The 17,122-nt window shown below is 36.3% G+C and overlaps 2 protein-coding genes across 2 annotated transcripts in view; one reads left to right on the top strand and one right to left on the bottom strand.

Moving 5' to 3' along the window:
• Positions 1 to 1,613: 1,613 nt before the first annotated feature.
• Positions 1,614 to 2,797, bottom strand: LOC106558377 (palmitoyltransferase ZDHHC6-like). Its single transcript, XM_038588809.1, has one exon. The coding sequence runs from the start codon at positions 2,451 to 2,453 to the stop codon at positions 1,614 to 1,616; it is 840 nt and encodes a 279-aa protein (XP_038444737.1). The 5' UTR covers positions 2,454 to 2,797.
• Positions 2,558 to 17,122, top strand: part of LOC119868306 (dachshund homolog 1-like) — a 220,868-nt gene continuing 206,303 nt past the window's right edge. The window contains exon 1 of the mRNA XM_038588810.1: positions 2,558 to 2,919. Within this exon, the coding sequence (XP_038444738.1) occupies positions 2,558 to 2,919 (362 nt within the window). The remainder of the gene's footprint in view (positions 2,920 to 17,122) is intronic.

The raw sequence follows: 17,122 nt of genomic DNA on the forward strand, positions 1-17,122 counted from the left end.
GCTCAGTATGAGTTGTTTATCCTATGAGGCCTTTGTTCTCTAGAGGCCCCGCCTCTTCCAGGCACAAGGTGAAACAAAGAGGAAAAACAACAATGGTGGCTGCCAGATTTCTAGCTCTGGAGTGGAGCTCCCCATGAGTTACTAACCACAGTCTCCCAGTCCACACTGTCCTAGATGCTCCTTGGGCCAGGAGCGTGTACACTGATCTGTACAGCTTGCAGGGCACCCAGTGGCAGGAGAGTTCTTACTTTCCTGTGCACTCCCCACTTCCACCTGTCCCAGAGGGAATGAAGGATCACCGGCTTTGTCTGCTTGGGTGCCCTGGTATCCGGGGCCCAGTGCCACTGGACCCTCGCTCCTGGGGACCACTTTTCCTCAAGGGAATGAAGTATAGCCACCTCCATCCTTTGCTGGGCTCTAGGGTAAAGGCAGCTCTGGAGCTGGCCCGCCTAACTGACTGGCTTCTCCACAGGGCTGGGGCATTTGGATACCAGACCAATATCGGACTCAGGTTTGAGGTGAACCTTCCCCTGGGTGCCCCTTCTCTTATAGTGACTCCAAGAATCTTGAGGCTTCATTGCCCCTCCTTTGATTCTGTCCAATTTCCCTGCTAAGCACTTTTCCAACAGAGAAAATTCTGGCATGGATATTTAAAGTTCCCACTTCTCCAGGGCTGGGCTTTACTGCCCTGTAGGCTTTTGATGCTCTGCTTTAGCACTGTTAGTCATGGTTCCTCTAGCCCACTTTATTCTTTATTCTTTTTAAAATTTTTCATCTTTCTCCCTTGTTAGAAGTGAAAACTTTTCTCTCTGTAGCATTCCAGCTGTTCTCTCTTTAAATATCAGGTTGAATTCATAGGTGTTCAGGATGTTTTGAAAGTTATCTAGGTAAGTTTGTGGTGCCAGGTGAGTTTAGGACCCCTACTCTTCCGCCATATTGCCCCTCCCTTTCATTATAGTTTTGACTTCTATTTCCTTGATCATAAGTGAATTTGAGCATTGTTTTTTATTTCTCTTGGACATCTGGATATCTTTTTTTAGAACAATGTCTATTCATGTCTTCTGCCCATTTATTAGCTGGATAATTTATTTTTAGGGTGTTGAGTTTTATAAGTTCTTTATATATTTTGGATAATAACCTTTTATCAGATATGTCATTTGCAAATATATTCTCCTATTTATAGACTGCCTCAGAGTTCAGCTGATTTTTTTTCCTTCACAGTGCAGAATCTTGCTATTTTGATGAACTCTCAATAGATTATTATGCTTTTGTTTCACTTGCCTTCAGAGACATTTCTAGAAAAATGTTTCTATGGCCTATGTGAAAGCAGTTATGACCAATGTTTTCCTCTTGGATTTTTATGCTTTTGTTCTTGCATTTAGATCTTTCATCCATTTTGAATTTATTTTTGTGTATCATGTAACAAAGTGATCTAGTTTCATTCTTTTGCATATTGTTGTCCAGTTATCCCAACACCATTTGTTGAAGAGACTGTTTTCTCATTGGACATTCTTTATTTCTTTGTTAAAGATTAATTGATCATAAAGTCATGGGTTTATTTCTGGATTTTCTATTCTATTGCATTGAAATATGTGTCTATTCTTGTGCCAATATCATACAGTTTTAATCATTACAGCTTTTTTTTTTATATAGAACATCCATTGATCTTTATTTGATTTGACAAAAATTTGCAATATTAAAAGACAGGTAATAAAATTTAAGCTTATATTGTTTCTGAGAATTATTTTCATCTGGATAAAAAACAACATCCCAACAGCTATGGTTGTTCCTAAAGCTAATCCCAAGGCAAACAAGGTGGCCGCAAATGCTGCTAATCCAAAGGGAATAATTGGAAGGGGATCTCTCCGGGATGCACTCATATCAATCTTTACCGTGTTCCACCCAAAGGAGAGCCGATTATGAAGCTGTGTATACATAGTCATAACAAAAATGAAGGCAGAATGAATACAACCCAGTGGTGCTAAAAGGAGAAACAGTGTGAAGGAAGCATGATTTTGGTAACCACAAGAGTTGCTGATCCAAGGACAGTGATGGTCCATCTTCATCACACATCTGTTACACTTTATGCAGTGATGTGACCGTGGTGCCTTGTATGCTTGGCAGACTTTACAATACTGGAGGTACATCCTCCAGAGAGGTACATCCTCTCTATCCTGAGAATTTTCCGGTTTCCACCCCAAAGGGACAAAGCCAGGACCAATAAACATGGCATTGAAGTAGTTATAAAGAATCATGACAGTCCAGTTTATCAACATAATGAAATTCACGCTTCCTCCAGTTGTATGTAAAGGCCAATACCACAACACAGAGTCAATCATGGCCATTGTGGAACATACTGCTATAACACCGAGGGCTATGATGGGACCCCAGTGACACAGTCTCTTTAGTTCTTGGAGATTTTCAAACTTGATAACTGAGCAGAATGTATCCATTTTGGTGAGGAAGAATGCCTTCCTACTTTTAGAAAATCATAGATTTCCTTTTTCTGTGCACACATTTCCATGTGCCACGAGTCCATGTGTGTTCCTTAACTGCCATGCCTTCAAATTGTGGGAGGCCAATGCAGATCACGCCATTTTCACGGGTACACCCTCAGAGCTCTTTAATGTTAACTAGGAGAATCCAGGGTCTTGGCTCGAAACCCAACCTCTCAGCCTGGTCCTTGGTACCCGCTCCTCGGCCATCGCATTTCTGGGGCGGCCTGGGCTCACCCGGAACAGGTCTTCTCCTCCGCGGACAACTCCGTCATGGGAAAGTCAGGCCCGCGCAAGCAGTAAAGCAGGTCTCGGTTGTGCGGCGCTGCAGCGCGGAGCCCGCCGTGCCGCCAGCGCGTCTCCCCAGCCCAGCCGGCGCTCTGGCCGCTGCTCTCCCGCTCCCGCCTCATTACAGCTTTTTAATGTAACTTGAAGATTGGAAATGCAGTGCTTCCAACTTCACTTTTCTTTTTTAAGGCTGCTGTGGCTGATTTGGGGTATTTTATAGTTCCATTTAAATTTTAAGATCGTTTGTGAAGTAGCTCTGTGAAAAACATGGTGGTATTTGGATAGGGATTGCATTACACGTGTAGATTGCTTTGCATAGTATAGATATTTTAACAATATTGGTTCTTTCAATCCATGATCATGGAATATTTTCCTATTTCTTGGTTTCATCTTCAATTTATCTCATTAATGTTTTATAGTTGTCAGAGTTCAGTTCTTTCATCTATTTAGTTAGGTTTATTCCTAGGTATCTTATTGTTTTTTTGTGCTATTATAAATTGATTCCTTAATTTTCATTCTGCTATTTTGTTATTGGTGTATAGAAATGCAAATGATTTCTGCATTTTGATATGTAAAATCATATCCCATGATTTTACTGAATTTATTCATCATTTTTAGCAGTTTCTTGAGGAGTCTTTTGTGTTTTCTATATAGGATATCATGTGATCTGCAAATAGTGAATGTTTTACTTTTTCCCTGGAGATTCGGATGGTATTTATTTTTTATTGTCTGATTGCTGTGGCTAGGACTTCTAGTACTATGTTTAACAACAGTGGTGAGAATGGACATCCATGTTTTGTTCCTGACCCTATAAGTAAAACTCTTGTATTTTCACCATTGGGGATAAGATTAGCTGTGGGTTTTTCATAGATGGCCTTTATGATGTTGAGGTATGTTCCCTCTATTCCTATTTTGTGTGAGGGTTTTTATCATGAATGGATGTTGTACTTTGTCAAATGCTTTTTCTGTATTTATTGAAAGAATCAATAAATTCTTATCTTTTCTTTCATTAATGTGATGTGTCACATTGATTGATTTGCAAATATTTAACTACTCTTGGACCCCAGAAATTCATCCCACTTCATCATGGTGAATGATTATTTTAATTTGTTGTTGGCTTAAGTTTGATGATATTTTGTTGAGAATATTTTCATCCATGTTCATCAGGGATATTGGCTTGTAGTCCTCTTTTTTGATAGAGACTTTATCTGGTTTTAGTATCAGGGTAATTCTGACATCATAGAATGAATTTGGAAGTTTTACCTACATTTCTATTTTTTGGATCATTTTCAGGAGAATAATTATTAACTTATTTAAATGATTGGTAGAATTCTCCTTTAAGCCATCTGGCCTGTGACTTTTGTTTGTTGGGAGTTTTTTTATTATTGGCTCAATTTATTTGCTGGTTATCAGTCTATTCAAACTTCCTATTTCTTCTTGTTTCAATTTTGGTAGTTTATATGTTTCTAGGAATTTATCCATTTGTTCCATGTTGTCCAATTTGCTGGCATATGGTTTTTCATAATAGTTCCTTATAATTTCATTTTTGTGGTTTTGGTTGTTATTTCTCCTCCTAATTGTGATTTTATTTATTTAGTTCCTTTCTATTTTCTTTTTGATAATTCTAGTGAGAAATTTATCAATTTTATTAATTTTTTATCATACCAGCTTCATGTTTCTTTGACGTGTTCTATTGTTTTGTTTTGTTTTGTTTTTAGTTTCTATTTCCCTTATTTCTGCTTTGGGCTTTTTTATTTCCTTCCATTGCTTTTGTGTTTCTTTTTATAGTCCCTTTGGATATAATATGAGGATATTCATTTGAGATTTTTATTGCATCTTGAGGTACGCCTTTATTTCTCTGTACTTCCCTTATAGGACCCTTTTTTGTAATATCTCAAAGATTTGGGGCCATTGTGGTTTTTTTTTTTTTTTTTTTTTTTTTTTTTTTTTTTTTTTTTTTTTTCACACGAGGGTTTATTTACAAGCTCCAGCATGGGTCCAAATATACCCGACACTGCGGAGCAGGGTATTGTGTTTTTATTTTAAGTTGTGTCCATGTATTTTTTAATTTCTTCTTTGATTTCCTGGTTGAGCCATTCACATTGTGGTTAGAAAAGTTGCATGGTATGTATTCAGTCTTTTTCTTTTTTTAAAGATTTATTTATTTATTCATAAGAGACACACAGAAAGAGGCAGAAACATAGGCAGAGGGAGAATCTGACTCCCCGTGGGGAGCTTGACGTGGGACCTGATCCTGGAATTCCAGGATCATGCCCTGAGCCGAACGCAGATGCTTAACTGCTGAGCCACCCAGGCACCTTGTATTCAGTCTTTTTCTATTTGTTGAGGCCTAATTTGTGACCTCACATTTGATATATTCTGGAGAATGTCCTATGTGCACTTGAAAAGAATGTGTATTCTGCTGTTTTAGGATGGAGTGTTCTGAATGTATCTGTTAGGTCCATCTGGTTCAGTATATCATTCAAAGCCATTGTTTCCTTTTTTATTTTTTTGTTTAGATGATGTGTCCATTGATGTAACTGGGGTGTTAAACTCTCCTACTATTATTGTGTTATCCTCAATTAGTTCCCTAATGTTTGTTATTGTTTTATATAATTGGATATTCCCATATTGTGGGCATAAATATTTACAATTTTAAATCTCTTTGTTTGATGGTTCCCTTTGTTATGATATAGTGCCCTTCTTTATTTCTTGTTACATTCTTTGTTTTAAAGTCTAGTTTGGGGATCCCTGGGTGGCGCAGCGGTTTGGCGCCTGCCTTTGGCCCAGGGCACGATCCTGGAGACCCGGGATCGAATCCCACATCGGGCTCCTGGTGCATGGAGCCTGCTTCTCTCTCTGCCTGTGTCTCTGCCTCTCTCTCTCTCTGTCTGTGACTTAAATAAATAATAAATAAAATATTAAAAAAAAATAAAAATAAAAATAAAGTCTAGTTTGGGGGTACCTGGGTAGCTCAGTTGGTTAAGGGCCTGCCTTCAGCTTAGGTCATGATGCCAGAGTCCTGGGATCAAGCCCTACATCAGGCTCCTTGCTAAGCAGGGATCCTGCTTCTTCCTCTCTCTCTGTCAAACAAATAAATAAAAATCTTAAAAAAATAAAGTCTAGTTTGTCTCATGTATGTATTGCTACTCTGGCTTTCTTTTGACATTCATTTGCAGGATAAAAATTTCTTGATCTCCTCACTTTCTATCTGCAGGTGTCTTTAGGTCTGAAATGAGTCTCCTCAGCAGAATATAGATGGGTTTTTTTTTTAATTTATTTATGATAGTCACACAGAGAGAGAGAGAGAGAGAGAGGCAGAGACACAGGCAGAGGGAGAAGCAGGCTCCATGCACCGGGAGCCCGACATGGGATTCGATCCTGGGTCTCCAGGATCGTGCCCTGGGCCAAAGGCAGGCGCCAAACCGCTGCGCCACCCAGGGATCCCGGTGTTGTTTTTTTTTTTGTCTATTCTGACACCCTGTATTTTTTGATTGGAGCATTTAGTTCATTTACATTAAAAGTAATTACTGATGGATATGTATTTATCGCCATTTTATAACTTATTTTGTCATTTTTTCTGGAGACTTTCTTTGATCCTTTTTTGTCTTTGTCAATTTAGTTGTCTCTTTTCTACCCAAAGAGTATCCTTTAATATTTTTTGTAGGGCTGTTTTAGTGGTCATGAACTCGTTTAGTTTTTGTTTGTCTGGGAAACTTTTTATATCACCTTCTATTCTGAATGATAGTGTTGCTGGATAGAGTATTCTTGGTTGCATATTTTTCCTTTCAGCACTTTGAATGTATCATGCCCTTCCCTTCTGTCTTTCCAAGTTACTGTTGAGAAATCTCTGAGCAGCCTTATGGGTTTTCCTTTATAAGTTAAGAACTTCTTTTCTTTTGCTCTTTTATTTATTGTTGTTTATAACTGCATTTTATAAATTTAATTATAACAAGTCTTGGTTTGGCTGGCTTTTCTTGATTTGAAGGGAGGTCTTTGTTCCTCTTGGATCTGTAAGACTTTTTGTTCCCAAGATTAGGGAAGTTTTCAGCTATTTTTTTCTTCAAATATATTTTCTACTTCCTTTTCTTTGTCTTTTTCATTTTGGACTCCTATTATACAAATGTTAGTATATTTTATATAGTTCCTGATTTCCCTAAGTGTATTCTCATGCTATATAATTCTTCTTTCTTTTGTTCAGTTTCATTATTTTCCATTATTTTGTCTTTTATGTCACTATTTTTTCCCTCTACTTATTCTAGCCTCTTCTTAATTGCATCAAGCTTGTTTCCAATCTCATTTATTGCATTCTTCATTTCTGGATGATTCTTTTTAATTTTATTTTCTCTGTGGTAAGGATCCAATTCAAGTCTTGTATTCTTTTCTCAAGTCCATTTAGTATCTTTCTGATAATTGCTTTAAATTATCTTTTTTATTTTTTAAAGATTTATTTATTCATTTGTTCATGATAGACATATATAGAGAGAGGCAGAGACACAGGCAGAGGGAGAAGCAGGCTCCATGCAAGGAGCACAACGTGGGACTCGATCCTGGGGCTCCAGGATCACGCCTTGGGCCAAAGGCAGGCGCTAAACTGCTGAGCCACCCAGGGATCCCCTGCTTTAAATTATCCATCTTACTTGTAACATATCTATTTCACTAGAACTCTGGCCATGGCCTTATTTTGTTCTTTCATTTGGGATAAATTCCTCAATCTTTTCATTTTTTCTAAGTCTCTGCCTTCTTCTTTGCATTAGAAAATCCAGTTATGTCTGCTGCTCTGGAAAGTAATGTCCTTAAGAAGACAAGTTCCTGTAGTGCCCAGGACATGGCACTTCAGGGGTTCCTCTAGTATGTGTTGCATGCCCTGTACTGTTTTGTTTTGGATGCTTTATCCTTCAGGCCAGTTGTTCGCAGAAGACCTCATCGCATGCTGTCAATAGTTTCTGATCCCTTGCATGAATGTTGTATGTTTTAACTAGATGTGTTCTGGTCTGCTTGTTAAATGAGACATATCACTTATTCCACCTTTGGTGAAGTTGTATGGGCAAAAGTTTTTGCTTGCCTTCTGGGGAGGGGACCCCTGGGCTTGGACTGAAGCAAGCTTGACTGAGAAGGGTAGTCTAACTTGAGCTCAGGGCTTGGTCTAAACAAGGAAGCAACCAATGTTGGTGCTGGGCTGCTTCCTGCAGGTGATCCTCTGTTAATGCTGTCGATGGAGAAGTTAAATTGTGCCAAACAGCAGCTTTGTGCCCTGGCTTTTCATGTTATAGGTTGTGTTTGCTCTCTGTGATGCTAGTGAGATCTGGGCAGGCTGGCTCTGTTGGGGAATGAAAGCAGAAGGGCTCAGGGTTGAGGTGCCAGTGTTAGGAAAATTTGCAATGAGCAGCTAGTCCTAGGTGATTCCCTGAAGCACTACGTCTGGGGGCGTGGTGCACAATAGGACAAGGGCCCATAACCTTTGTGTACACAGGGACTGGGCACAGTGTCTGTGCATCAGGTGGTTGGTTGCACCATCTGACTTCTGTGTGCATGGTGGCTGTGTGCATGGAGTGCAGTGGTTGAGGAAAGCCACATCTGTGTGTGGCAGCTGGGTGGGGTGTACAACATTAACAAAAATTGTGCTGAGTCAAGGGCCAAGTCAAGCAGGCTTGGAGTGGGGGAGCTCTCTGGAGAACTTGTGGGAATGGCACTCTGGCAACAGTTTAGATATCAAGTGTCTGGTGCAGCACTGCCTCTGCAAGTGGCTTTCTGATTATGCTGCGAGTTGGGGGATAAAAATGGTGACTATCAGCTCTTTGTTCCCAAAGCAGTCCCCCAACATGCTCTGAAATCAGTATAGACAGATCTCCCTCACATTGTGCAAGCTGTCCCTTCAAGAAGGGACAAATCTCTTCTTGAACTGTTGTCTCTTTAATGGTGGGAACCTGGCTAACACTTGCCCTCATGGCTCACCCATTGCTAATGTTGCTGACTTTAAAGCTCCAGCCTCCAAGTCCTGCTGGTAATAAAAACTCACAGACTTCAGCCTCTCTGGTTTTCACGGCTGGATGTTAGGGGGGTTTGTGTCTCCTGTGTGGGCTCCCTGGTGTTTTTCCCTCTTTGGAACAGCAGTTTCCTCCCTCCTGCAGGCAGCTCCTGCTCACCATTTTTGCCCTTCTTAAAGTCTCTGATGTGGGTTCTTCTCTACCTTTAGTTGTGGAGTTTGTTCTGCTAGTCTTTGGATTGTTTTCTGGTTTATTTACTTGGATATGAGTGATATTTATTTGTAAACATAGGATGGAATGAGCTTAGGGTTCTCCTAGCTCTGCCATCTTCCTGGCACCCCTCCAAGAATTTGAATAGTTTCTTTATACTTCTTTTCGATGTATTTTTGTACAAACAAATATTTTCCTTAAAATAGAGCACATTCCTTCCTTGGGACTGATATTTTGGTTGTCATATTTTTGCATTACATTGACACAAAAGAAGAATGCATATGGTGAAATCTGTGCAGATGATGTACAGAGAATACAAAACTGAAATTAGAAAGTCAGTTGGCATTATATGAATTTCCCATTTCAATGAGAACATTTTTGTCAAGAGGGGATTAGCACACATATTGCTCACTTAATACTTTCTTTATCCTTTTTACAAATAAATGCACAAGTCCACAACTTCCATGAAGAATTGCAGGATGCCTATTTACACTGTAAACTGTTTCTTATCACAGTGATTGCATATACACACATATATGCATATGTACACATACATATATATATTTGCATAGTATATGTTTTTAAATGGTATTTGGATATCTTGCTCATTTATGGAGCTGGCAAGAAATACTTGGTAATGGTACAACAAAGCCATGATTAACTGAAAAGTCAATACTTTAAATCCTCAATTAAACAAATTTCTCTGTGTAATTCTATTTATCTTTGAGGAGGACATGGCATGATAATATGATTCAAGAAATTTCTTGAAATCAGTACTCACTTCATTTAAATTTAATTCACTCTGTGCATGTCTAGTATGGCACAATGGTTAACTATGTTCAGAGTAATGATGTAAGCTATAGCAAGATCTTTGCTCATCTGAGAGAAATCTTATTTTGTTATAAACTTATATTTACAAAACTAGGAAATTGCTCAAACACATTTTGGAAAGTTATTAAACCTCAAGACTTTAAGCATAATTTAACCTGTCACTTTTGAACTGATTCTGATAGTAAAGCTCAATTACAGACATGAACTACAATATCCTATTCCTTGAGCAATCCTGTTAACTAGTGTGCTCTGAGAAACATGTTAACTATCTTTCAGCCCATTATATACCTACAATTATATTTTTACTTAAAGTCAATTAACCAACATATAGTACATCATTAATTTCAGATGTTGTTTCATGTATACGATAATATTTAAAAAACTGTACTGGGCATTGTAGGAATATATGTAGACACAGAATTTGTTCCTGTTAACCTCTGATGAATCTAGTGGGAGAAATAACATGTGCATTTATGTATTTATTACTTAAATAAAAGAGAAGTGTAAATGTTGTAAGATAGGTATAGTTAAAGATTGGGGATAGCCATAGATAGATCATAGAAGGACAAATAGCTTTTGACTGTTAAGAATAGAAAGACCTACAATGGATTAAAATGTCTGAAAATCAAAGTCTCTTAAGAAAAAGAAATATATACTATTTTTAAAGATTTTATTTACTTATTTGAGACAGAGAGAGTGTGCACATGAGTAGGGGAAGGGGCAGAAAGAGAGGGAGAAGCAGACTCCCTACAGAGCAGGGAGCCCAATCCCTGGTCTCCATCCCAGGACCCTGGGATCATGACCTTAGTCGAAGGCAGCCACTTAACCAATTTAACCACCCAGGCACCCCAGAAATATATACTATTAAGAACAGAGCTGAACTCAGTATTTTCTTGACTTCTAAGTACCAATCATATTTCAAAACTAAGTAATTTTTATAAATTTATATTGCTGTTTTTCTCTGTAAGAAATATGGATAGTTTTTCTCAAAGATTTTTCCATGACAGTATTTGATTTTTACTCTAGTGAAAATATAAAACCTGAAATATAGTACAGTTTTATGTTCATATAGAAGGACAAATAGCAAAATATTTGACAATGTCATAAAATTCCACTAAATTAGAAACCACAAATGGGGATTTGGAGTATACATGGAACTCTTTTATCCTTTCAAGGAAAGAAGTAGGGACAGAGATTTGCATGGATATCCATGTCCAAAACAGAGATTGAGCTACATCTGCCTCCCTTGTGAACCATCTGTCTTGACACTCACAGGTATACTAGCATGTTCCTAGCAGCTCAGTTTTGAAAGGAGCCTGAGGTGTCCATCTTGTCATTTTTAGATGCTTGGAGCACTCAACACGATGTCTTTGAACTTGTGACATTCCTAAGCAGCAGAGTTCACATTCAGATACCATAGATTATGACAGATACCTATAGGCTCTTTCAAGTAAGGGGCACCAGTCCAATGAAATTAGCCATAATTTTGACAACCTTGGAAGAGGTAAGTATATAATATTCTGGAATATCAAGTTGATGTCTTAAGCCTTCCATGCTCTGACTTGACTCCCTTTGGCTTTTAAGAGATAGTTTGAAGTATTTATTACCTCAGAAAGAGTTTTCCATTTTTTTCTCAATAGAAGTTTTGCTTTAATATATTCTTTTTCAATGTTTTTTTTTTTTTCTGGACAGATGACCTGAAGGGCTTTGCAGTTGGGGTAGTCTATACAGAATACAAATCTGGGATAATATATTTGTTTTGCCTATATGTCAGTGATTTCCTATACCATGATCCTTGAAGGTAACCATGAAAAACCTTGAGAAACATATTTCATTTTGCTAATTTGAAGCAAGGGTTGGAGTAGTTGAAGATTGTGTTATGTGGTTCCCCATAGCTGTGTAATCTAAATGCAAAGCTAACATTACAGACAAAAGTAGTAGACTACATGGGTCAATTGTTGGATGCTAAAAGTGGTAGTACTTTGCAATGATAGACATATTATAGTTAATGAGCCTTCTTCAAGTTATTTTTTGCATGTTAAGGGAATTGGCATCAGATACCTAATACTGTTTCTTGTTATCAGGAACCACAAGTGATTATAAAATTCCAATTCTGCTTAAGAATGAAAAATGTGATTTGTTTTGGGTAATATGATATTTTAACAATATTAATTCTTCCAGTCCATGAGCATAAAATATCTCCACTTGCTTATGTCATCTTCAATTTCTTTCATCAGTGTTTTATAACTTTTAGAGTACAGATACTGGACTTTCATCTTTTTGGTTAAGTTTATTCTAAGGTATTTTATTCTTTTTGGTGTAATTGTAAATGGTATTTTAAGATTTCTCCTTCTGCTACTTCATTATTAGTGTATAGAAATGCTACCAATTTCTGGCTATTAATTTTGTATTCTACCACTTTACTGAACTTATTTAATACTTCTAGTAGTTTTTAGATGGAGTCTTTAGGATTTTCTATGTATAGTATCATGTCATCTGCAAATAGTAACAATTTAATTTCTTCTTTACCAATACGGATGCCTTTTATTTCTTTTTCTTTTCTGAGTGCTGCATCAAGGACTTATAGTACAATGTTGAATAAAAGTGGTGAGAGTGGACATTCCTGTTTTCTTTCTGACCTTAGAGGGAATGCTCTTGGTTTTTCAGCATTGAATATGTTAGCTGTGGGTTTTTCATATACAGTCTTGATTATGCTGAGGTTTGTTCTTTCTAACCCCACTTTGTTGATTTTTTTTATCATGAATGGATTTTGATTCTTGTCAAATTCTTTTTTTGCATCTATTATGTTGATAATATGATTTTTATCCTTCGTTTCGTCACTATGGTATAAGGTGTTGATTGATTTCCAAAGACTCAATGTAATCCCTATCAAAATGCCACAATGTATTTCACAAAACTAGAATAAAATGTGTATAGAACCACAGAAAACCTCAAATAACCAAAGCAATCCTGAGAGAGAAAAACAAAGCTGGTGGTATCAGGATACCAGATTTCAAGATATACTACAAGTCTATAGTAAGACAGTTCTTTTTTTTTTTAAGATTTTATTTATTTATTCAGAGAAAGAGAGAGAGAGAGGCAGAGTCACAGGCAGAGGGAGAAGCAGGCTACATGCAGGGAGCCCAATGTCAGACTCTATCCTGGGTCTCTAGGATCATACCCTGGGCTGCAGGCAGCACTAAACCGTTGGGCCACCGGGACTGCCCTACAAGTCTATAGTGATTAAAACAGTATGATATTGGCACAAAAGTGGAGATATTTAATGGAGCAGAACAGAGAGCCCAGAAATAAACCTATGACTGTATGGTCAATTGATCTATGACAAAGGAGGAAAAAATATGCAATGGGAAAAAGACAGTCTCTTCAACAAATAGTACTGAGAAAACTGGACAGCTATATGTTAAAAATGGCACTGGACTACTTTCTAACACCATACACAAGAATAAAGTCAACATGAATTAAAGACCTAAACATGGAACATGAAACCATAAAAATCTTTGAAGACAACACAGGCAGTAATTTCTCTGACATTGGCCGGCAACATTTTTCTAGATCTGTCTCCTAAGGCAAGTGAATAAAATTTAAAAATTAACTATTGGGAGTACATCAGTATAAAAAGCTTTTGCACAGTGAAGCAAATCATCAGCAAAACCATAAGGCAACCTACTGAATGGGAGAATATATTTGCAAATTTTTTAACTGATAAGGGGTTCACATCCAAATTATATAAAAACTTAGAGAATTTAACACCAAAAAAGCAAATAATCCAATTCAAAAATAACAGAGGACCTGAATAGATAGTTTTCCAAAGAAGATAGAGAAATTGCCAACAAACTCATGAAAAACTGCTTAGCATCACTAATCATCAGGAAAATACAAATCAAAAGCACAATATGTCACCTTACACCAGTTAGAATGATCAAAATCAAAATTACAAGAAATAACAAGTGTTGGTAAGGATATGGTGAAAAAAGAACAGTTATGCATTGTTGGTAGGAATGTAAATTTATATAGCCACTGTGGAAAACGGTATGAAGTTTCCTCAAAAAATTAAAAATAGAAATAATTCTCCTTTTGGGTATTTATCCATAGAAAATGAAAACACTAATTCAAAACTATATATGCATCCCTCTGCTTATTGCAGCATTATTTACAATAACTAAGATATAGATGCAACTTAATTGTCCATCGGTTGGTGAATGGATAAAGAGAATGTGTAACATATACACAATGGAATATTATGTAGCCATAGAAAAGATGAGGTTGTGTCATTGGAACAACATGAATGGAGCTAGAGGGTGTTATGCTAAGTGAAATAAGTCAGACTGAGAAGTACAAACCATATGATTGCAATCATATGTGAAATCTAAAGGAAAAAATGAAGAAAGAAAAAGCAGAATCAGATCAGATCTATACGTACAGAGAACAAACTGATGGTTGTCAGAGGGGAAGGTGGCAGGTGTTGAACAGAATAGATGAAAGGGCAAGGGAGCTGCAGGCTTTCAGTTATAGAATGAATAAGTCACAAGAATAAAAAGCACAGCATAAGAAACACAGTCAATGATATTATAATAATGATGTCACAGGACAGATGGAAGCTACACTTGTGTTAAACATAGTATAATGTGTAAACTTGTCAAATCACTAAATTGCACTCCTGAAATGAATATAACACTGTATGTAAATTATACTCAAATTAAAAAAGAGAGAGAAAAATGTGAAAGAATTACCTGAGGAACGCTTGGTTATTGCATTCTTATTTGAATAGTATCTTCAATCTATAAACGTACAATAACTATTGAAAGGTTATGGGTAAAGTTCATCAGTGCTTGGGTAATGAAATAGAATATAGACAACATACTGTGAAATGTATAAAGCCACTAATTTAAATTTGGTATTGGAGTATTGTTGACTACAGATTGTTCTAAATATGTATCATCTGGGGAGCTCTCCTCTTTGTTTGGCTGTATTTGATACTCTGTAAAGTATTCCTCATTTTATTCATCTTGTTATTTTCTTGTTATAATTTCTTGGTATGCCATCTACCATTTGTCTTTATTCCATTTTTTGTTTTATTTAAATTCAAATTAGTTAACATATTGTGCATTATGAATTTAAGCGTAGAATTTAGTGATTCATTAGTTGCATATAACACCAGTGCTCATTACATCAAGTGCCCTCCTCATTGCCTATCACCCAATTACCCTATGCCCCCATCCACCTCCCCTCCAGCAGCCCTCAGTTTGTTCTCTATAGTTAAGAGTGTCTCAAGGTCTGTATCCTTTTCTGCTTTTATCCTGTTTTTTTTTTCCTTCCCTTCCCCTATGTTCATCAGTTTTGTTATGGCTGAGTAATATTCCATTATTCCATAAATACTCCATATATGTAATCTCACATCTTCTTTATCCATTCATCCAGCAGAGGGCCTAACACCCTAAAAGGAGTTTTAAGTGACATCTGTTCACTTTGATGTCAGCTGAAAGCTAGTGGGCACATTCCCAATTTTTTTGTTTTGAGCATTTTGCTAAATATACAAACTAATCTCATTTCTAGTGAAAACATCTGTCGAATATCATTCTATATGTCAATTCTAAGCTTGTTACTCCCAGCAATTAATTCACTCCCGCAAACAAGGTCAGGGAGTGTATCTTCTCAGCATATTGAAGACTGGCATTCAAAGTCCAATACAACCCAAAAGATAGTTATAATGTGATATTGTCTAATATGTTGGAAATTAAAGACTTTCCTCTTTATTTAGCTTATGTGGTTTAGGAGGGGAGGGTGGAAACAAAGAGATAAGGACTAGCAGTTGAAATAAGACATATTTTGGGGTCTTCCATTTTAATTCCCATCCCCCAATGAGTATCATAAAGATAGCATTGCTGGTAAGGGAGCTATGACAATAAATCTTTAGGGAGTTGCCTGTGGAAAATTGGAGTAGATTAAATAACTAAGTCATTCAATAAACTTTTAAGAGTTTACCATGGGCCATGTGAAAATGTGTATATAAACATATTATTTGTGTGCATGTGTGTGTCTATACAGTTTCCAAATTCTACTATATCTATACTGAATACTGGTCAAGAGCAAATAATTAATAATTCAATAAATAAAAATGAATTAGTAATTAATAATTCAGTAAATATTTTCCATATCAAATGAATAATTGAAAATTTACTGTCTTGTCCTCCAATTACAACAATGGGAATTTAACAGTATCTGTCTCTTTTTATCCTGACTGAAGCTCTCAGTAAGTTAGAGATTCAATAGATATTCTGATGTAGCATGTTAATCTTATTTTGAATGAAACAGGGTTGTGGACAGCAAAATTGATGGTGTTTATGGTGAGACTGTTGCCAAATAGTGGTAAAAGGACTTCATTTTGATATGTGCCTGGGGCAAGAATTATGACCTTCCTTAAAGTTATAATTTAGAAAATACTTAACACAGTGTGGATTATCAATCTATGCATTTGAGCACTTTTAAAATCTCTATATTTTAATTGACATACTTCTTGTCATTTTCAATTATCTTCTTGCCTAAACTACATATGATAGAGTTTCACCATGGATAGAGCATTTATCTTTCTTGTTAGGTGATGTCTTTTTCAACACAGAAGTTGTACAGCTAGTGATATGTCATATAATGTCATCAGATTCTGGAAGACAAATATAGAGCATATTTATTGCATAAGTTAGTTTTAGGGCACTTTTGTTAGATATAAAATATACAGAGAAAATGAAATGAAAATACAGTGTGGAAGAATATTATGCTTAATTTAAGCACATGTTATATATCAAAACACAAGATATTTTAGCACAGTGCCATAATTTAGTCATTAGTCTAACTCTTTGTTATTATCTACAATAAGGATTTGAATTAAGCCAAATCATTATGTAAAAACTCAGTAAGCCTTACTAATCTGTAGGATCCATTCCTCCATATTATTATCATTATTATTTTTACTAAAGCAAAAGTGAGCTAGTTTTTCTTTAATCCAATGATATGGTTAGAACTGGAATTAAATTTATTGATTGTTTCTATAACTATTGAAGCTAGTATATAAAAATATTCTCTAAACTGAAGAGATATCTCATTCAGCTCATACATTCTTAGCATAAAATATTTCACACTCTCTTTATCCTTAAGATATATTTAAAAATAAAAAAGATATATTTAAAAATAAACTTAGACCACTGAAAATATTGTTTTTCCACCTTAATATTTTATTTATAATGAATGTTTGAGAGACTTTATTCATCTTTACTTTGACTTACAATAGCTTTTAAT

Source organism: Canis lupus, chromosome X, assembly GCF_011100685.1.
Source record: "Canis lupus familiaris isolate Mischka breed German Shepherd chromosome X, alternate assembly UU_Cfam_GSD_1.0, whole genome shotgun sequence".
In the NCBI taxonomy this organism is placed as follows: domain Eukaryota; kingdom Metazoa; phylum Chordata; class Mammalia; order Carnivora; family Canidae; genus Canis; species Canis lupus.